Consider the following 23185-nt stretch of genomic DNA (forward strand, 5'->3'; position numbering starts at 1 on the left):
GGCTATTGGCTGGAAAGTGACTTGTGCCAAGCTGCAGCAGGTATAAATGTCAGGGTGGGAAGCCACAGATTTCTGTGGGTTGTAGTTGGTGAGCAGATTGTCTGGTTTAATAGGCTGGTGAGTGGTTTGTCAGGAATTGTGAGGAGGATGAATGGGTCAAGAGGTGTAGCTTGGAGTGAGCAGGAGATTCTGGATCTCCTAGCAGTATGGGGAGATGATGAAATCCAAGAAGCTCTACAGACATCCCATAGGAATTATGCTTGCTATGAAAAAGTCTCAGCAGAGATGGCCAAACGTGGGCATGACAGGACAGCAGAGGAATGTAGGAGTAAAACCAACAGTCTGAGAGCAAAATGCAGGTGGGTAATTGCACATAATTCCAATCCTGGAAATAAAAAAGTCACATGCCCCTTTTATAAGGAGCTTCATAGAATACTGAAGGGGGAAGGAAGCATTAAGTCAAGAAGGCTGTCTGCCATCACCTTTCTGAGTGATCAGCCACCAGACCATGGGAGGACTGCCTTGGTTGCTGAAGAAGTGTTGTGCCTTGAGATGCCAACAATCAACATGGAAGACATACGTGAAAATGTTAATGATAAGTGATGCATTATAAGGGGGGGGGAGTAAGTGCACTTTGAAATATGGTTCATGAATTAATGTGGTATGCCTGTTTATGTCTGCATAGTGTGAAGAACCAAAATAGGGGCTATCTTGCCTGTTGTCAGATAGATAGGGTCATCTACTCCAACACCCTGCACAATGGAGGGAATTCAGAAATACCTCCTTCCCCCACCCAGTGAACCCTGCTGCAAGTGTAGAAGATGTTAAAAAAAAAAAAAAGGATCCCAGGTCAAAAGGGCCTGGAGAAAACCAGCTGCCTGATCTTTCTTTGAACCTTTTCAGTGCTTCAGGTCACTGACAGACAAGAGCAGCTTTCCAGAAGAACAAGTACAGAGATATGAGTGATGAATACTTCACAGGGTTTAAAAGTGAACATGTACTAAGATAATGGGAAATCCATGGCTTGCTGCCTGTTGATACCGTTCATCAGCATGGAATGAACGTTATTTCTCTCCTAGTCACTGTCTTGGTTGCTTTGCAAGACTTTAGAAATGAGGGCTTCTGAAAAGCAACCATCCTAACAGCCCTGGTTTATGTGCATTGACTAGCTTGCAGGATTTTGTCATTGAAGTTAAAACCTGCAATGACAGAAAAGTAGGTATTGTTTGGTTCACTGCATGTCTGCAACACCAAATAAATCTACTGCTTGTTTGATGGGAAGCAGGGCAGTCAGTGAGAATCCAGACAGGCATCTTGTCATAAGACAGAAGTGTAATCCAATGGTACCTTTAAGTGCACAGAAATTTAAGCATAGGTATAAGTTTTGTTGATCTTACAGGTTCCAATGGAGTCATACAGCTCCAAACGGTGCCTCAGGGTACCAACAAGTTCAAAGAACATTGCCTGAGACATCCTTAAATTCTCCAGCCAGTCTTCATCAGTCCACATGCCCATTACATTGCTGTTCCACCAGTCCTTACTACATGATTTCACCCACCAGCGTCTAGGCACTGTATGGGCAGCAATGACAGGTAACCGTGCCCTCATAGATGCCGTCCCGCTGTACCTGGAGGGTTCAGGGCTTAAGACTGGCACATTAATTGCAGTTGCTGCCCTCCTCCTCCACCTGCTCCTCATAGATAGGTGGCGCAGAAGCACTTTGGACAAAGCAGCAGTGGCACTGACCATCACCTGCACCACCTCCATAAGAAGTCTCAATACGCTTGTGATGGAAACCATGACTATTAGAACAACAGAACTAATAGAACAATAGCCTTCCACACAAACCATTCACCAACTACAACCCACAGAAATCTGTGGTTTCCCGCCCTGACATTTATACCTGCTGCAGCTTGGCACAAGTCACTTTCCAGCCAATAGCCTGTGGGCATGGATGGGTGCACATCAGGCTGAGTTAGCAACATCTGCCTCACCAATCACTATTGGTCTGTTCTCCCGCCGAAACCTGCTGCCCTCTGGGCAACCCCTCTCCAGGTGGTAACAGCCCCCCCCCCCAAAAGGTGCCTCAGAGTCACCTACATACCAATCACATACCCCTGACTCCTGTGTGGGCATGGAAATGATAGCAACAGGTGACAGACCAATGCCTGGTGCCTTGATCTCCCGTTTGAACTGGGTATCCAATAGGGCACCTATTACCAAGTTTCAGTGGCGGCGATCTCTGGCATCTCAATGGAGCCCAGCCATCCCTATGGTGATGCTGTTGTGAAACGTTGCTATTGCACTATAGCGATCTTAAAAGACGTTAAAAGAAATAACTGGAGATCGTGCACCGGCGGGCAAAAAAGGGCAAGAAAACTACTCCCAGATTAGATACTGGACATTTCACACAGCGCCCTGTACTGATTTCAACCTGGAAGGAGGGGTTGAAAACTGAAAGAAGCTGTTCTTTGTTAGTAACAACTCAGGCATGCCTCACTACCGGGACAGCCGCGGGACTGTGTGAAACGGTGACAGTATTCCGGTAGCAGCCAGTTACTGAGTGGGGTCTGTCTGAAATGCCAGCAGAAACCTGTTACTGTTCAGTAACTGACCAGCTTCCATACCGGAATACTTAGGCTGTGTGAAAAAGCTCTATATCATTTAAACCAGGAGTGTTGTACTCAATTGTTATGGGGGCCAGACCTGAGATAAATGAGACCTTATTGGGCCAGGCCATGTGGGTCATAAAATGTAAGGCCAGGTAACAGAGATGTAAACTTTATAAAAAAAAGCAATCACAATTAAAGATTTTTTAAAACTTAAAAAATGCTTAAAACATTAGCACTCTTGCAATATTTTGTTTATCGAACAGTCTCTGATAACTGACACATCTTGCTCTGAATTATCACATCAAAATCTGGAGACAATGCATGTGCTGTAGCAATCTTGAGTACGCTGTTCAGGTGTGTATCTGTAGGTTGCAAACCTATTTTCAATTTATTGACATTCATTACAGAAATCTCAGGGTCAATGCTCTGAGCCTAAGACCCAGGGGAAAACATGAAATGGCTGAGCATTGCAAGCTTTTGTACATAAGTTGCTTTTTCTGCTGGTCAAGAACATGTGAAAACACCACGGCACAGACTGAGGGCTATGTGTTTGTCTACAAAACTATAGTCTTCCTCAGAAAAATAGCTACAGCTCCTAAGAGGCAGTGCAAGAATAGAGAGACAGTCATGTATAGCGGTCAATATCGCCTTACTATCTGGGAAATCTGAGTTCAAAATCTCCAATCAATGAAAGGAAAATGTGAAATGTGAAAGAAAAAGGAAATGTCCTGTGTGATCTTGATCTGGACACACACTCTCAGGCTAATCCACCTAACTGGATTATTGATATTTATCATCTAAAGAGTTCACAAGTTTTCCTACTGAGAAAGACTGGATAATGAGGGCATCGATACAATGATAAAGGGGAGGCAAACCCAATTGCACCCAGGAGACCCTTGGCATAACAAACCCAACAAAACACACAGACACAAACTCTTTCTCTGTAGCGTGGCAAAAAGTGCATACCTTGAATAAAACGTTGTTGGTCTTAAAGGTGCTTTGTACTTTTCCCTGCGACTGAGGGAACTGGGCAAACCAAGGGGATGAGGAGGGGGAGGAACCTCAGCCAATGGAAGGAAGAAAGGCTTGGCTCAGTAGCTCTGCTGTGCAACTGACAGAGCCTGGCAAAGCAAGCTCTCTTGCTCTTTAGCTTCTGTGCAATTCAGACAGCCTGGCAAAGCAAGCTGAGATGAGAAGGAAGCAAGAGAGGGAGAAGGAAGCAGTGAGTTGCTGGCAGGCCTTATAGGAGCCCTGTGGGGGATGGATCTGGTCACGGGCCACACATTTGCCATCCCTGATTTAAACCGTACCTGGTTTGCAGTTTTTAACTCCTGATAAAGTATTTTGCACATATTCTTCAGTTCTCCCCAAATCAATACCAAGCAGGTTATGGCAACAATCCCAAGCAAGTTTACTCATGAATAAGTCTTATGTTACTCAACAAGGCTTACTTCCAAGAAAGTATCCTAAGGACTGCCTCTTTCAGAAATCAGAATCAAAGACTGAGCTTTCCCATCTAGAACCAGAGAACACCCCTTCTGTGGACAGGATGAATTTATCTACAAGTCAGAGCCATTTTACTATTCTATTATATCTCTCAGGCAAGACAATACTCTGAGTTCAATAATCTTAGCTGAGGATTCAAACTGCTTTCAGAAACCACTGTAGTTTTCAAACTGATACACGTATCTATCCTTATGATCTAGTGACCTTATATGTTTCAAAAAAGGATAATGGAAAAAGGGGCACTGGAAAATATACTAAGACTCTGAACCTGGGTCTCTAGTTGAGAACACTTTATCCAGGCTTGATTGTTATGCTTGCCCTGTGGTGATATTTCCATAAGGGAAAGTCAAGTGATTAACGTACACAAACAGTAACAATAACAAAATGTAGTTTTTAGACAGTTTAGGGATGAACCCTTTCAATATGAGTTTCCTTAAAAAAAAGAAACTTACTTACTTCTTCCACTGAGTGACGATATCCTCAAGAGGGACTGAGGGAGATGGGAAGTTTTTCTGTACAAGAAGAAGCGACAAATAATTTTTGCTTTAATTTAAATTAGGAATACAAAAGAAGTCTACAACTCCAGGGTCAAGTCACTGTCACGTTGAGATTACTTCAGAGTTCACAGTTTGGGCACAATAGGGAGAGCCAGTTTGGTGTAGTGGTTAAATGTGCGGACTCTTATCTGGGAGAACCAGGTTTGATTCCCCACTCCTCCACTTGCACCTGCTAGCATGGCCTTGAGTCAGCCATAGCTCTGGCAGAGGTTGTCCTTGAAAGGGCAGCTGCTGTGAGAGCCCTCTCCAGCCCCACCTACCTCACAGGGTGTCTGTTGTGGGGGTGGAAGGTAAAGGAGATTGTGAGCCGCTCTGAGACTCTTCAGAGTGGAGGGCAGGATATAAATCCAATATCTTCTTCTTCAATTTCCCAGGAGAAAGTTAACAAGAAACCAGAGTTCTTGGTGACATAAAGAGAGCTTCTAAAGCTGCAAGCCTTACAATGCAACATATGCAGGGCTTTTTTTGTAGCAAGAACTCCTTTGCATATTAGGCCACACACCCCTGATGTAGCTAATCCTCCAAGTGCCTTAATAAATGCATACCTAACTTTCCACATGGTGTGCTAAGATGCTTTGACTGCAATCTTTCCAAAAAGATAATATCAAACCATGTTTTGGAAAGATTGCAGCAAAACAGGGGGAAACTTGAAAAATGGGTGTTTATGGGATGACATTGTGTAGATTCTCAACAAACAAGCAAATGCTGTTCCTTTGGGTGCCAAGGAGAAACAAAGCATCTGTGTGGAAGCAACCTCTTTAAATTGTATTGAGTGCAGATTACAACAACTGTTCCAAAATACCTTGATTCATGTATTTAAACCCCAACCCTAAATGAGTTTAGGAGTTCAAGCCACCAGAGTTTAGTACCTAAGCAAGTTTACTTCAGCATGAGTTCTGCTGAAGTTCAGTGCGACTTCTGCAAGGCATACAAGACTTCCTTTGTAGCAGGAACTCCTTTGCATATTAGGCCACACACCCCTGATGTGGCCAGTCCTCCTGGGTCTTACAGTAGGCTTACAGTAGTTTATAATATCAATTCTAAATCACAGTATTTTCCTTATATACACTTTTTGTATGAGAAGCTCTGCAGAATCCGACAAAGTGTACATCTAGTACACCATTCTGTATCCTGCACTGGCCATTCAGACACCTCTGGGAAGTTCATAAACTGGGCACAAAGACAGCCTTCCCCCAATGCTCCTACCCAGTAACTGGTAATTGGGAGCATGCAGCCCAATTCAGCCTGGTATGAATGCATCCTAACCAACATAGCAGCTTTTGTAGATCAGCTCCAGGTTGACTCAGCCTTCCATCCTTCCGAGGTTGGTAAAATGAGTACCCAGCTTCCTGGAGGGAAAGTGTAGATGACTGCGGAAGGCAATGGCAAACCACACCGTAAAAAGTCTGCCATGAAAACGTTGTGAAGGCAACATCACCCCAGAGTCGAAAATGTCTGGTGCTTGCACAGGGGACTACTTTTTTTTTACCTGCTAACCTTATCTGAATAATTGAGCATTGCCTCAATCAAAGCTCATACCCTGCCACAAATTTTGTTTGTCTTTAAGGTGCTATTGGACTCTTGCTCTTTTCTACTCCTACAGACTAACACAACTACCCATTTTGATCTATCTCCTGTTAGAACTCGTAACTAAAATCAGTGTATGCAAATAGGCAAAGTCCCCATGTAGTTTGTGGGAGCCAGGAAACCCACCTGTATAGAAGCTTCATTAGACACACCTACACGTGAGAGAGAGCAAGCCAAAGTCTGTCCAGTTTCTCATGTTTTCTACATTTCACAAACTTTCAGCTTCACAGGATTACTTAGGACGTCACTACTAGCACTAATACGTTACGTGCTCAAAGTACTTCACATACTAATTCTTACAACAACTCTGTAAAGTAGGCCAACACGATTACACCAGTAATACAAAGAGCACCACAAAAAAAGCTGTCCACAAGCTTCCTGATCTGCAAGACAGCAGTGCCGTACACTCGTCAGCTTTAATCACGTGGAAAACTAGAGATCTAGGACAGCAATGCCTTAGCCCCAATCCTTTTCCACCCACGTGGGAGACGTAACAGTTACCTGCCCGCTCTGCCGCAGCAGCTCCTTTGCAGCTTTTTGATAGCCAATCTGGACCAAGTGCTGGTACACAAGCGCCAGTAACTCCTTCTGCTCGCCACCTGCTGCTGCCATCCCGCTCTTCATACTGTTCTAGTCAGCCCGCACTACGCCCACAACAGGCCGGGGGCTCGGAACGGGGAGCAAGGGAGCCACATGTCCCTAACCTCCTGCTCTTGCACCCTTTGACCGATGTATATTTCACTTCCTGTTCTTAAATCTTGCTTCCACGGGCTTCTGGGAAATGTAGTCTTATCGCAAGCCTTCTCCCCCTCGCGTGTTTGGCGTGCTTCGTCGGGCAGCCTTGCCTTGATTGAAGGACTGCTACTTTTGAGGTAGAAAGTGGACATTCAAAGCCATAGTAACAGGGCTAGGCATAAGTTACGAGGCTGCATGTATTGCAGCGTTGGTTAGGTTTTCTTTGCAAGCACACTTAAAAAACTTGCCGCTTGGCGCACGTGTTTAGTGCCTTGCTTATAAATATAGGAGTGTTCTGATTGAGTAAGCGCAGATGCTTTGCTGCCTAATACTGATACCCCTGAGAGTAAGGGGAAACGATGCTTTTCTGATCTCTCAGACCAAGAGGGAATGTGGCTTGCAAGACTGCTTCCTTCATAGTTTCATAAAATGTTGCACTATGGTTGTTGTTTTAATTTGCAGTTAGCATGTATTTATGTTACAATCTGAATATTCATTTGTTGTCATGGAAATTCCTAATACAAAGATACATGAGTGAGTGTTCAAAACGCTTCTAGTCGCAATGGGGAGAAATTATTGCTTATTTCTCGCTTCCTCCACATGAGAGAAGCAACGTGTAGATTGGCACAGAAACAAATGAAACTGCCCCAGGCTTTTTAGGTCACTTCATGTACTCCAGCAGCGGCTCTCCCTGATCTCAGGCAGAGGTCTTTCCCGGCTTCTGTTGTCCTTTAACTAGGGGCACCAGGGATTGGAAGCACGTATCATGGGGGAGAGTTTTAAAAGAAGATGTAAAATTAATGGTTAAGTACAGGACTTTTTAAAAAAGGCCTTGCAGGAACTTATTTGCATATTAGGCCACACCCCCAATGCCAAGCGAGCTAGAACTGCATTCCTGCTCAAAAAAAAAAGAAAGAAAGAAAAAGCCCTGGTTAAGTATTACTTAAGAATGGTGGGCCCAAAGTATTAGACTTGATTGCTGTTGAGTCCTCTTCCTAGAGTTGCCAAGTCTGTGTTAGAAAACACCTGGAAACTTTGGGGTGGATCCAGGAGAGGGTGGGGTTTGAGGAGGGGAGGGGCCTCAGCATGGAGCAATGCCATAGGGTCCACCCTTCAAAGCAGCAGTTTTCTCCAGGGGAACTGATCTCTGCCAGCTGGGGATCAGTTGTAAAAGTGGGAGGTCTCCAGGCCCCACCTGGAGGCTGGCAACCCTACCTCTTCCAGATCCAATATTAAGTATAGATTTGATATCAATTCTTATGGCACCATTCTGTGCAGGAATGCTGGGAGTAAGCTCCTTTGAATAGACCGGAATAAGTCCCAGTGGACTTCAGTGGACATAGACATGTGTAACTCCGCTCAGTATAGCACTTTAAATCACCCAGAAAAATCAGGATTTTTCTTAAGATCTCGGTTGAAACATGCATTCTTACACATAGATAAATATAAACTCTTTGCATTCTTCCTGAATTGATGGTTGTTGGGTACAAATCCAAGAAACCACTGATTTCCAAGTATACTCAGTTTCATGGGAATGAAAATGTAACTCAAGCTTTCTAAATTATTATTTATTAAAAATACCCAAGTATAGAATGCATCCCCATTTAGTTGTTGCATAAATATTGTTCTATGTAAATAGTACTTCCCACTTATCCAAATATATGTTTATATTTGAAAATTCTGGACACCATCAGACTATCTGGATAAATGAGGCTGTTTTGCAAGCAGGTGGTTTTAGAGGGTTTTTAAAAAATATTATTGAATAGATGTTCTGCTGCTCTGGGCAGCTGCTGTGATTTAGTTTGTGTTGTCACATTTAAATATAAGAAGTTATACATAGGTACAGAGCAGTTAAATGAGGTGAGCAGTAGCCACAACTCCCAGAGTTGATACTTTATAGGAGAAAAATTGGCTCTGTTTCCTTTTGGCAGAGAAATTTCTCTATTTTTAGATGAGCTAATAATGTCCATCCAGGGGAGGCTTTTGTTACTCTTGAAATACAGAACCCTTATTTCAATTTATTGGAGATTATGAATCAAACTGCTGCCAATTCAAGAGGCTTTACAGATTTAAAACAGATGGTCATAACCTACAGTTGCATGTAAAACCATAGTTGAGTTAGCCAACTCAGAGAAGCACAAAATCAGTATATCTAATTAGGACTGCCAATCCCCAGGTGGGGGCAGGGGATCCCCTGGTTTGGAGGCCCTCCCCCTGTTTCAGGGTTATTAGAAGGGGAGGGAAATGTCTGCTAGGCACTCTATTATACCCTATGGAGACCAATTCCCATAGGGTATAATGAAAATTGATCTACAGGTATCTGGGGCTCTAGGGGGGCTGGGTTTTTAAAGATAGATGCACCAAATTTTTAGCATAGCATCTGGTGCCTCTCCTCACAACACCCACCAAGTTTCAAAAAGATTGGGCCAGGGGGTCCAATTCTATGAGCCCCAAAAGAATGTGCCCCTATCCATTATTTCCAATGGAGGGAAAGCATTTAAAAGGTGTGCGGTCCCTTTAAATGTGAAGGCCAGAGCTCCCTTTGGAGTTTAGTTATGCTTGTCACACCCTTGCTCCTAGCTCCACCCCAAAGTCTCTTGGCTCCACCCTCTCACCAGATATTTCTTGGGTCGGCAATCCTATATCTAATTCTTGACATGGCCTCATTTGCAGATACTTAAATCTAGATGCTGGGACCGTGAACAAATTAGACAACTTTCTTCAAAGAGAGCCCAAGAAAAATCTGAAATCTTTAAAAGAAAATATTGAGAGGTAGTTTAAAGTCCCTTAAAATAATAGAAATAGTACCTGTCTCTCTCGGCTTGGCTTCGCGAACGAAGATTTAAGAAGGGTGCAATAGTCCACGTTTGCTGCAGGCTCGCTGGTGGCTGACAAGACCAATGTGGGACAGGCAGGTCCGGCCACAGCGGCTGCAGGGAAAAGTCTGATTTAGGGTTGGTCCTGTAGCAGTGCGATTCTTCCTCAATCTCCTTTTGTCCTCAAGACCAGCTATGCGTGTGTTCTCAAAGGAAGAGACAGCCTGGTGGATGGTGTGCCTCCATGCTTTGCGATCTGAGGCTAGGTCAGACCACTGGTGATGGTTGATGTGACAGGTGCTAAGGGATTTCTTCAAGGAGTCCTTGTACCTCTTCTTTGGTGCCCCTCTATTTCGATGGCCGGTGGAGAGTTCGCCATACAGGGCAATCTTGGGAAGGCGGTGGTTTTCCATCCTAGAAATATGCCCTGCCCAGCGCAGCTGCGTCTTCAACAGCAGTGCCTCGATGCTGGTAACCTCTGCCCGCTTGAGGACTTCAGTGTTGGTCACAAAGTCACTCCAGTGGATGTTGAGGATGGTGCGAAGGCAGCGCTGATGAAAGCGCTCAAGGAGTCGCAGGTGATGACGGTATAAAACCCACGATTCGGAGCCATAGATGAGGGTTGTCATCACAACCGCTTTGTAAACATTGATCTTTGTGCCTTTTTTCAAATGCTTGTTGCTCCACACTCTTTTGTGCAGTCGGCCAAATGCACGGTTTGCCTTTGCCAGCCTGTTGTCAATCTCCTTGTCGATCTTGGCATCTGAGGAGATGATGCACCCCAGGTAGCTGAACTGCTGGACTGTCTTCAGAACTGATTCACCCACAGTGATGCAGGGAGGGTGATAATCTTCCTGGGGTGCAGGCTGGTGGAGAACTTTTGTAGCTTGTAAGAAACATGTGGCCATATTTACCAGCCTGTCAGTAAAGATGTCTCTGTATGTGAGCTTTCCAGGACTGTTTATCTATGATGGAGGACCCAGTAGGAATCATGCATTTCCTTTCTCCTCTTGGATTACAAACCTTGCATCATGGATTAAATAGTGAGATTTTGTGTAGCTGCTAGAGTTTTATAACAGTTTTGTAAAAATTTAAAGGATTACATTTGCTTATTTTAAGATAAATTTTTATAATTTTTAAAAATGTAACATCTCTGGAAATGTGTTACTTTTGTATCGGTATTTCACTGTAACAAATTTTTCAATTCAATACTTGCTGCCACACAGCTTGCCTGGCTCTTGGCTCAACCAGGCTCACCCAGCTACTCACTGCTCTTCAACAGCAGCCACTCCATAAAAGCCAGTGTGGTGAAGTCAGTGATCAATATTTCAGACTGGGATCTGGGAGGGCAGATAAAAGGTAAGTTGGTTGGTGACTGAGAAGGGAACGGGGAAAGGGAAGAGGATATGGGGACTGCCAGGAGCAGGGAAAGAGGAAGTAGTGCGGGAGAGGGATACAAGAGAAAGTGAGGTGTCATCTTCACATCCTTACAGATCCCTGATTTGTCTTTGTAATCTACTCAGAAAACCACATGGTGTAGTGGGTAAGAACAGTGGAGTCTAATCTGGGGAACCAGGTTCAATTCCATACTCCTGCAAATGAAGCCAGCTGGGTGACCTTGGGTCAGTCACAGCTCTCAGAGCTCCCTTAGCCCCCAAAATAAGTCAAGCTCACCACATAGTTGTGCATAATGCCAAAAGAAGCTAGCAAGGCAGCCAGACAATCTTCGAATTTCCGACTATACCACGTACAATGCTATATGGTAATAATTTTTATTACTCAGAAAATGTAGTTAAGTCCTATGCAGGGGTGTCAAACATATAGCGCATGGGCCGCATCTGGTCCCTGCAGGGCCACAATCAGGCCTGTGAGCAACTGCTATTTCTTGCTTTCTGTTCCTTCTTTAGGCTTCTCAAATTCCTGTCGGGGGTGGGTTTCCCCCCCGATTTCAGGGCCTACAACCCACCGCTCCATAATGAGCTGGCAGGGGAAGCCCCAAGAGCCTGGCATGATGACATCACCCAGAAATTACATTATTGTGTTGGGCAAATCACGCTGTCACACTCTAGCAATTGGGTAAGAAACTCTATGGTGCCATAGTTTTTACTCGATTGCTAGAGCGTGGCGCATGTGACATGTCTAGTGCAATAATGCTGCTTCTGGGTGATGTCATTGTGCTGCGTGTGTGAAAACAACCCTCCAACTGGAGTCAGCTAAGACTTGGCAACCCTATCCTTCTTCCTGTTTCCAGCACTGGAGCTGGCTTTTGCCAGGTCTCTCCTATTTACTGCTCCGCAGAGGAGAGGAAAAAAAACAAGCCTCCCTTCCCTTGATTGGCTGAGGGCTCCTCTGGGGAGGGAGGGGGAAAGAAAGAGTCAGAGAGAGAGAGAGAGTCCCAGGACACTTTTATTTTTCTTTCTTTCTTTTAAATACAAACTTTTATTTTCGGAATATTCAGACTTTCCCCCCCCCCCCTTTCCTTTTCTTTTTTTAATACAGTCAGGACACTTTTATGAAGACTATCAGCAATGTTTTATTCCAGGTATAAAATTTTGTGTGCCTGCACAATTCTTCAAAGAGAGAGAGGGAGGGAAGAGGGGAGGGATGGAAAGAAAGAGCCAGTGAGAGCATTGCATGTGGGGGAGGGGGGGAGAGAGAAGACCAACAACATTCTATTCCAGGTATAAGCTTTGTGTGCCTGCACACTTCTTTAGAGAGAGAGAGGGAGGGAGGGGAGGAAAGAAAGAGAGAGAGAGAGAGAGACGGAGTCCTATGGTACTTGGAGAGATCTCCCTTTCCAGTTCTAACAGATTGGGGTGGGGGAGAAACCTAAGAACACAGCTTGCATTCTGGAAGGGATCAAGAATCCAGTAGTCCCTTAATGATTAACAAAATTTGTGGCAGGGCATGAGCTGTCATGAGTCACTGCTCACTGCTTCAGTTACAACTAGAATATGAGTGCATTTGTCCTTGTATCTTGGAGAATGAAGTGATTTCAGATGCCAAATGACAATAGCCAGCACCAGTGATGCATGATGATGCAATCCTCCCTGAGCCCGCTAGCGGGAGGGTGGAATATAAATCGGCAAAATAAAACAAAACAAAACCTAGGTCTCAGTTTAGTCCAGAAGGATGCATTGTCTTGAGCTTCATTATTAGTTGCAATTCAGCATTCTCTCTTTCTAATCGCTCTTTGAAATTCCTGTGTGAAAGAACTTCTACTCTTAGGTTGGCAACTGAATTTCTTGGAAGGCTAAAATGTTCCCCCACTGGTTTTTGAATGTTGTGGTTTCTAATAGCAGTAGAAACAGTAAGAGTTCAGCAGCACCTTAAAGACTAACAAAATTTGTGGTAGGGTATGTGCTTTTGTGAGTCACTGCTCACTTGTTCGGGGTTATTTCCATTTATTCTTTGTATCCTCCTGGACTGAATCCTCCTGTACCAAATTGAGACCTAGGTTTCTTGTCTCATTACCAATGCTGATATCTCCACACCTGTTACCCCTCTGCATGCCACAGCTAATCCAATCACACCTGCTATTACCATTCAGCATCTGAAATCATCCTTATAAAGTTTATATTTCCGTTACCTTGTGCTACATTTTATGGCACACATGGCCTGGCTGCACAAAGTGACATTTATGTCAGAAGTGAGGGAGACCTCCTCTTTGGAGATCTTCAGGGGGCACTGCTTCTGATAGGGTTTGAACAGCAGTCATTTTTTTTGTGGGGGGGGGGGGAAGGAATTTTGGGATATGCTATTTTAATTTTGGTTTTAATAGAAAATGTTTAACTCTTGTAAACGGCCCTGAACCAACAGGAAAGTGGAATATAAGTGTTTTAATAAATAAAATAAATTAGCATGCCTGAATACGAGTAATACTTGTGATACTCATCAATTGTCACTAGGTGGCAGTGTAGTGCCTTTTCATAGCACAACCATTAGCTCATAGGTCAGCCAGGGAAGCCTCCCTTGGAAAACCACCATCTTCCCTCCGTTCTCTGGTAGGGAGAAAGAAACTTCCTCAATCCTAGCAATTCTGTTATATGTGTTAATCAGAGATCTCCATGCAATATCTTTGACACTTTTGCATGCAAGTGTATGATAATTTGTGCAAGCCAGCACCATAAGGGAAAAGTGGAACAGCTGCATGGGCAGGTCTTTCTAGGGAAAAATTGTGTAGTGCTGACTTGGGCAGCAGGAGTGGTAGTTCCTAATGTGACCAGTCTTGATCAAGAGGGCAAGCAGAAAAATGTAGATGACTAGGGGAAAAGGCAAACTTTCTTTCCTTCAGGATCCCTCTCAGCCAAAAGTGATTTGCTGTGCAAAAGAGAGTTCCATCTGAGAGATAACCCTCATTGCAGAATATCTGGCAGCAGCAGAGTGTGGAGATGAGAGTGTGTTTGCTTTAGATGTGGAGTGGAGTGAAAAGAGCTGATTTTTAAAAAAGAGAGCAGAAGGAGAGAACCATAGAAGTAGGTTAGGTATGAAGGTCAGTTAGTATGCCTGGGGCTGCTGCTCGATAAGGTGAGAAGGAGAAATCACTTCAGGGCATGGCAGCTGTTTTGCTCCTTGGATTTACTAGGGAATATGGTACTGCTGTGAAAGGAACAGTGCAGAGAAGGCTAAGGTTGGAGTCCTCCTTTTCTCCTCATAAGAGTTCTGAACAAACCCAAGAATTCTGAATTTGAGATGTGGTTCTCAAATTGATAAATTGACAAAACAGTTTCCCGGCATAACGTCCTTATTTTGTACATGCTGACAATTACACAGAAACAATGGAGCTTGAAGAAAAAGGGCAGTGATGTGACTGTACTTTGAGGGTAGGATTGTTCAAAAGAAGAGTTGGAGTCATTCCTGGGCACCTAGTGCAGTATAGTCATCAGGCTACACAATCTACAAAATTCAGGTTCGAACAGTTGCCTAACTTGAAGTGTGACTATGAGCCAGTTGTTCTCCCTCACAAGTGGGGTTGCCAGGTCCAAAATGTCTGGGGACTTTGGGGTGGAGCCAGGAGCAAGGTTTTGGCAAGCACGACTGAACTCTGAAGGGAGTTCTTGCAATCACATTTAAAGGGACCACACTCTTAAAATGCCTTCCCTTCGTTGGAAATAATGAAGAATAGAGGCACCTTCTTTTGGGGCTCTTGAATTGGACCTCTTGGTCCAATTTTTTTGAGACTTGGGGGGAGGGGTGCTTTGAGGAGAAGCACCGGATGCTATGCTATGCTGAAAATTTGGTGCTGTCCACTTTATACACTATATATTAGTAGACATAGCACCAAAGCTGTTCATTTTATATATTCTATGGTTTTAATATTGTCTAATGTTTTATTCTGATATTGTTTTATAATAGACTATTGTATTTTATGTTTATAGTTAACAAGAGAGTGAGGAAGGAGGTAATGGGATAAAATCTCAAAAATGACAGAATGATCTCGGTCCGTATCCAAGGCAAACCATTCAGTATCACAGTAATCCAAGTCTATGCCCCAACCACTGATGCAGAAGAGGCTGAAGTGGACCAGTTCTATGAAGATCTACACCACCTTCTAGAATTAACACCCAAAAAAATAGGAGACTGGAATGCCAAAGTAAGAAGTCAAAAGGTAACCGGAACAACTGACAAGTTTGGCCTTGGAGGACAAAATGAAGCCAGGCAAAGGCTAATAGAGTTTTGTCAAGAGAACAAACTGATCATAGTGAACACCCTCTTCCAGCAACCTAAAAGGCGACTCTACACATGGACGTCACCTGATGGGCAACACAGAAATCAGATTGATTGTATATTCTGCAGTCAAAGATGGAGAAGCTCCTTACAGTCAGCAAAAACAAGACCTGGAGCTGATTGCGGCTCAGATCATGAGCTACTCATTGCAAAATTCAGGCTTAAACTGAAGAAAACTGGGGAAGCCATTAGGTCATTCAGGTTTGACCTTGATCACATCCCTTATGAATATACAGTGGAGGTGAAGAATAGGTATAAGGAACTAGAGCTGATAGACAGAGTGCCTGAAGAACTATGGACAGAGGTTTGTGATATTGTACAGAAGGCAGCAATCAGCACCACCCCAGTGAAAAAAATGCAAGAAAGCAAAGTGGCTGTCTGATGAGGCTTTATAAATAGCCGAGGAAAGAAGGAAAGCGAAAGGCAAAGGTGAAAAGGAAAGATTCACTCAACTGAATGCGGATTTCCAGAGAACAGCAAGGAGAGATAAGGAGGCCTTCCTGAAGGAACAATGCAAAGCAATAGAGGAAAATAATAGAATGGGAAGGACAAGAGATCTCTTCAAGAAAATTGGAGATATCAAGGGAACGTTTCATGCAAAGATAGCCATGATAAAGGACAAAAATGGTAGGAACCTAATAGAAGCAGAAGAGATCAGGAAGAGATGGCAAGAATACACAGAAGAATTATACAAGGATCTCAGTGTCCTTGACAACCATGACAGTGCAATCACATCTGGTTGAATGTATCAGTTTGAACTGGCTCTAGCTTCTATATGAAAAGTTTTGAACCTCAACAGCAGCACACCCTAACATTTATAAATGATGCTGTCTTAGTTCACATGATAACATGTACTAAGAGTACAATCCTAGGTAGAGTTGCATCCTTATAAAGCCATTGAAGTAAGTGGGTTTAGAAAGGTTAACTCAGGACTACACTTTAAAATAGGATCGTAATAGCAATATTAATATCTGCTTGGGTTCCTCTTATGGACAGCCCAAATGAATATAATTACATGCTTGACAAAGACAGAATAATAATCACCATTCTGCAATGAGAGAAGCCACCTATCTGTTGGTACCATAGATCAAGCTAAGTAACCAAGGCTGTTGTCTGGCACATTTCCTATAAGACAGGCAGAAGGGGACTGTGTTGCTCCTCATCTTCTATCAGAACTATCTTAATAATAATTTATGTGTTTATTTTCATTTAGAGCCACAATAGAAATTATGCAGAAGACAGATGGTAACATCCAGTGGAGGCTGCCATCAAGGTCTTGTGCTTCAAAATCTTGATAGTTTCTGAAGATAGCTGTGAAATTAATTCGTATTAGCTACTGAAATGTTTTCTACTATTTCGGTTATTAGTATAAAATTAGTATAGGCATTAATATAGCTGTATTAATATAAACAAGATTGTTACAGATAATGTTATAATGACATAAATATAAGTATTTTTGAAAAAAAGTGATATTTTATGAAATAATGACATACTTAAGATCATAAAAGATTGATGTACATATGAACTTACTTTATTGTTATCTTTTTCATTTTTAGAAATGCTCTTAAAATACTCTTGGATTTAAATTTGACTATGATAACCGTGGTAGTACTTGGATTCATTAGGCTATATAATGAAATAATCAGTGTTAATAATAGGTACTAATGATAACAAATGTTAGGTTTTAATAACAAGCATAGCATGTAGAAATGACTGAATATTAGGTATCTTAAATGCAGAGTGTTTAGGTATCTTAAATGCAGACTGCCCCGTGGCACAGAGTGTTAAAGCTGCAGTACAGCAGTCCTAAGCTCTGCTCACAACCTGAGTTCGATCCCCGGCGGAAGCTGGGTTTTCAGGTAGCTGGCTCAAGGTTGACTCAACCTTCCATCCTTCCGAGGTCGGAAAATGAGTACCCAGCTTGCTGGGGAGGGGGGGAGGTGTAGATGACTGGGGAAGGCAATGGCAAACCACCCTGTAAAAAGTCTGCTGTTGTGAAAGCAATGTCACCCCAGAGTCAGAAACGACTGGTGCTTGCACAGGGGACCTTTCCTTCCTTTTCTAAATGCTTTTGTGCTAGTACTAGGATGGTAGTACTAGGATGCATTAGGCTATATAATGAAATAATCAGTGTTAATAATAGGAACTAACGATAACAAATGTTAGGTTTTAATAACAAGCATAGTATGTAGAAATGACTGAATATTAGGTAAATGCTTACGTTCTATACTTACTTTATGCTATTTGTGCTTATGATAATAATAGATAAATATGGTATTTATAATCCCTCTCCTTCCTTTTTTCTTTGCTGTACCCTTATTTCAATTTATAATAAAATAGCTGTGAAATTAAAACTTTGCTTCCATCAAAGGCTTTTTATAAAGAAATGGCCATTTACAGGTCTTCTGTACTTGAAGGTCATTTAAGTCCGAAAGCTCACAAACTCCATTCATGAACAGTCATCAGCAAACTGTGTGTGTGTGGGGGGGGGGGGGGATTACGGCAACAGAACCCACTTAAATGAACAAATCCGAGAATTTTCTCATCGTCCCATAGTTACAAGCATGGAAGGCATTTGAGTGGTTTTGTAAACATGGCAAATAATAAATAGAGCTATTCAGCTGAGCAAACATTTGCATCATTATAAATAGGAAAAAGCTGCTGTGACCAAACTTTGGTACGGAAGGAACAACGCCAGGCAATTATTAAAAGGTGAAGTTTCTCATTCATGTTGTTAAAACTGGAGGTGGAACTATTTTGCCCACTCTGTATTTTTAGGAAGGTGGAACGCCTCTGTTAGATTTTAAAAAAAACAGCCTTCAGGTATGCAATTTCAGTACTTGGAGGATCTGGATTCCTGAAGGAAATTGTAGGACGCCATTGGTAAACTGGAGGAGAAGGAAGCAGAGGAGGGCAGATGGAGTTGTAGTAGTTTCGAAGCCAGCTTTTTGTGTGAATATTCAAGAGTCACACATGTATCCAGGACTTTTTTTTTTTTTTAGCAGAAACGCACAGGAACGCAATTCCGGCTGGCTTGGTGTTGGGCTGTGTGTCCTAATATGCAAATGAGCTCCTGCTGGGCTTTTTCTACAAAAAAGCCCAATGTATCCCTTATTTCCAGGAGAAGCTTTTTTTGCGGAGTACATTTGAAAAGCTTTTGAGTCTCGATGTCTCCAGTTCTCACAGCCTTTCATTCAGTTATTAATTATTCACCTTTGCCTGGTTTTGATGCTGTATCCACCTGAGCAAGCATCTGGTTAAGAATATGTCAGTGGACTGGAAAGCTCTCTGTAGTTGCTTTTCTGTGATGCATGGCAATTAGTATCTCCTAATGATGCCCACAAGAGGCTTGGAGTCAGGCATGGGATGATTTTAGATTTTTGTGTGTGTGATGATGTTGGATGTTCATACTGGGCTACTGCATATATTAAGACCTGAGCAATTTAATTCTAACCTACATTTAAAAGCTTCGTTGCTTTCAGTCTCATATCTATACACTTAGGATTGCTTTTGTGAATTAAAATAACAAGGATTTGTGACATCTTAAAGACTAACAACATGACTTTTGTCATTAGTTTTCATAAACTGGAGTCTGCTTTGTCAGATGACACGTTATCAGTTTTACCGTGCAAATTGTTTTCCATTCATCTTATTTACCCTCTGAAATGCTATGAAGCAGGGTTTTATTGTTTCCATTTTGAAATACAACAGTGAAACGATCGCTTAGCCAAGGCAGTAAAGTGATCTTTTGAATAAGCCGTGAGTTGAATCTTGTCCTGTCAAATTCATTGAGCACTGTCCTATGCAGCCAAGCTTCTCAAACATTCATGTTTTGAGGTAGAAAACCAGATACTTAGGGTGTTGATAATTAAGTTATATGGTGATACAACATAATCAGAAGTTCCAGTTACCAAAGCATCAGTGGTAATTAGCAGCATACTTTTATGTTACAAAAGTAGTATTCTGCGTATTCTACTTATTTATTCTTGTGGCAGAGTAGTAAAAAACCCCTAAGCTCTCAGAGATTGTACTGTAAAGTAGAATTTACAATAACTTCAAGGCATATAAACATACCATGTTTATATGCCATGACAGGATTGAGATTTTAGAGGGGGAATACTCACAGATATGGGTACTCAGGTACCACTGTGTCTTAGTATCAAACTAGAGAAAGTCCTGAATGCCAGGGCCATCTGGCCTGTGCCTCAAGCTCAAAGGAACCCTCAGATTTAGACACTTGTTATTTATATTGTATTTGATAAGTTTCACAATTTGGTCTTATTTTCAGAGGGTAGCCATTGTTGATCTGCAGTAAAACAGTTAGATTCAAGTCCAATAGCACATTAGAGAAAAACAAGAGTTTCAAAGTATACATTTTCATGCCCCTCCCTTTTCCTTCCTTGGTTTGTTGTCCCCACTATGTCTGACAGAGGTATGTATCTTTAATGGAGTGGGGTAGGGGCCATGGGTATGGCCTGGCACTGCATAGGCCCACCCCCTCCCTATACATATCCCTGGGATTGGTTCTCCCAATCCATCACAGTTGTGCTGTCATGCCCCTTGATCATCCTATGGGTACAATGGCAAAGTTGCTGGGGATGCTGGTATGGTTATAGCCCCACTGCAGAGGCTTTTGCCCATTCCCTAGTCCGTGTGCAGGAAACAGTCTAGTATAGCTGCTATGTAAGCCAAAATGCCTTCAAAAGAGGTTGGGGAATTGACAGGTGGGCACCTTTGGCTTAAAAAGGATCTAGAATCTATGTATACAAGATTCCACTTCCAGAAATTATTGCTAAATTTACCAAGGACACTAATTAAGTAAAACAATCATGAATTTATTACAGAAAAATATAGAACACACACGTACAAGATAATAGACTCATATAGCATACATACAGACCTAATAAAAATAGAGAGAAATGCATAGAGGTAACATAAGGATGGACAAACAGGGTGATAATTACCAATCGTAGTCTTCAAGGAAGGCTCCAATGGCGACAAACGAGGAAGATGGGGAAGGGGACCCTCAACTGGCCAAGAATCTAAACAGCAGGAATGGGGTACTGCTAGATGCACACCTGTGGGGAGTTGGGACTGTGGTTATAAGGACTACCTTGAGCCCTTAGGGGATGGGAGGTACAGGGGCGGATGACAGGTGGTCAGCTGGTACATGACCTCAGAAAAAGGGGAGGCTCTGCAATGACCAGAAGGGCTGGACTTATGCGGTAGCCAATAGCCAGTTTATTGGGGGTACCTGATTGGATGCCCATACCTGGCCAATGAAAAGACCTGGCCCTGGTTACTTGATTGGACTTCCAGGTAACAATGAGCCAAAGGGGGAGGCTCCAGGATAACCATTAAGGGAAAGAATGGGTGAAATTATTGGGGTGGAGGTGATTAAAGGCTATCAAAACTTATCTAGAAGGTGACAATAGATGGCCAAATTGCTACCTAAGGTAACACCTGATCTATACAAAGAAACTTGGCTCTGGATGAAGATGTTCTTCCTCTTCTTTATTCCTCTACTGGCACCATCCTTTGTCTTGGGTTCCGTTGGACAAAGGCTTTAGGCAGTCTGACAGGATCCATGCCTAAGATAAGTTTTGATTGCCTAATGCATAAGTGACATCTGTTGAGTATGTGAGCCTCCCACCTTGCTGTAATGGAGTCTGGCACTGCAGGAAGATAGCTGCTGGTGATGTTAGCCTTCCCATATGGATTCTATGGTCAAGGCTGGAATCCGCTTGCCTGGACAGTTCCTGGCGGTGCAACTTCTTCCACTGCAACGGCCGAGATGGTGAGTGCACGGAGTGGCTGGAAACCCATCTTTCCTCCTGGTTAGCACTCTTCCAGAGACATGGAGTGCTGCTGCAACATTGTGGCTGTTAGTATTCACATAAGTCCCTGGTAGACAAAACCCATGTTTTCCTGACAGATGTGTGTGAGTATAGTCTCCAGGCACCCTGACAACCAAACGAGTGACTACGATGTTCTGAAGTTAGGGGTCTTTTTCTCACAGCTTTTGCACCAGGGGCTGTTTCACTGCAGCCCTCAGGGTTATGCTGTAAGGTGCAAGGGACTGGTGTTTGAGAGAGACTGAGATTTTGTCAATTGCCAGTCACAGCAAGCCTCTCAAACAGTTTGAGATATATGTGAATGTGTCCTCCCTCCACTGAATGTAAAAGGGGATATTGAGGTTAGTGGTTTGCAATTACCATTTTTTCAGCCAAACAGGATATCCATAATTAGACCCTCCCTTTCCCAAAAAACCTCCTGTGGTATCTTTTGTGAGTAGGAGTAGAAGCTCTCAATGCTGTCTTTTATCAGTCAAATAAATATTTCTTTGGACTACTTCTGCAATGACTCTGAATGGAAGAATGCTGCCAAATGAGTTTTCAACTCATTTATCAGGTTCAGGATCTCCCATTCTTTGGTGGATATCTCAGTTTTCCAGCTCACTTATTAGTAGTGTAACCACAGGCTTATGAGGAGCAAATAACTATACCGGTTTGCACATGTATTTATGCTAATGTATGTGTAATTGGATTGTTAGTGCTTGATGGGTTATAGATGACTAATTTACATTTATACTCTGCTTTTCTCCCCAATGGGGACCCAAAGGGCAGATTATAATATAGTTCTCCTACCTCCATTTTATCCCAACAACCTTGTGAGGTAGGTTAGTCTTGAGAGCAATTGATCCAAGGTCACCCGATGAACTGAATGTTCAAACCTGGGTCTCCTGAATTCCAGTCCAGCCCTCTAACCATTTTACCACACTAACACAGTATGTCCGCTATCTCTACTGAAAGTCAGCAGACTGTGTACATTCCTGTTGCACATGTGTAATTCTTTGTAGGATGCCAGTTTTGTATATGGAAATCAGTTTGTTGAGTGGCTGTTCCTGCAAAGTAGCTGTCAGGAAAAAGTTACACCTGAATGGCAGGAGGGTCTGCCTTAAATAGCCAATCTTGTGACCTGGGGCAGGGTCTTGTGATAGGATTACCTGATTGGTCAGTGGTTCCCAGGAAATTTAACAGTAGCACCCAGGGAGCGATTAATGTGTCTTTGAGTAGGAACATACACTAGATAAAGAAAAATAGAATGAACAATTTAGGTTCTAATGGGTTGATGATGGTGACTCCTCTTGGTGAATGTGAGAGAAACAAAGGAATCAGGAAGAGGGAAGATGGGTAGCAGGATTTGGCTGTAAAATAATGAGATTAGTCCAGTGATGTTCTATTGACAGAGGTGCCTTTTGGATGGGTGGCAGGAAGATTCCTTTGTTTACCAGTGATCGTTATGATTGCCTCTCGTCGACCCTGTTCACACAGCGTGTTGAGTCCCTGTTAAACTGGCCCGGTTCTGTTCCGAATATCTTTGTTCTGGATATTATCGATCAGATTGCCATACTGCAATTCAAATCACTCAGCTGTGAAACCATCTTCTGCTGTCCACATGACGGTGCCATGCAGTTCTTTTTTTCCTCCACTATTATGCACATATGCGCATTATGTGCATGCATACATTATGCGCATATCGCTAAGTAGTAAAAAAAAAATGGCGACCATAAACCAGATGTCTGAGGCTCCTTTTGCTCTGGGACAGCCTTCAGACGTCCAGAAGCTGATTAATATCGCAGCAG

General features: G+C 42.9%; 1 protein-coding gene across 1 annotated transcript in view; it reads right to left on the bottom strand.

The window, feature by feature from the left end:
* Positions 1-6950, bottom strand: part of TCOF1 (treacle ribosome biogenesis factor 1) — a 60767-nt gene extending 53817 nt beyond the window's left edge. The window contains 2 exon segments of the mRNA XM_060240314.1: positions 4575-4630; positions 6764-6950. Of these exon segments, the coding sequence (XP_060096297.1) occupies positions 4575-4630; positions 6764-6886 (179 nt within the window). The 5' untranslated portion in view covers positions 6887-6950.
* Between the last annotated feature and the right edge of the window lie 16235 nt (positions 6951-23185).

The sequence above is a fragment of the Heteronotia binoei genome, chromosome 5 (assembly GCF_032191835.1).
Source record: "Heteronotia binoei isolate CCM8104 ecotype False Entrance Well chromosome 5, APGP_CSIRO_Hbin_v1, whole genome shotgun sequence".
In the NCBI taxonomy this organism is placed as follows: Eukaryota; Metazoa; Chordata; class Lepidosauria; order Squamata; family Gekkonidae; genus Heteronotia; species Heteronotia binoei.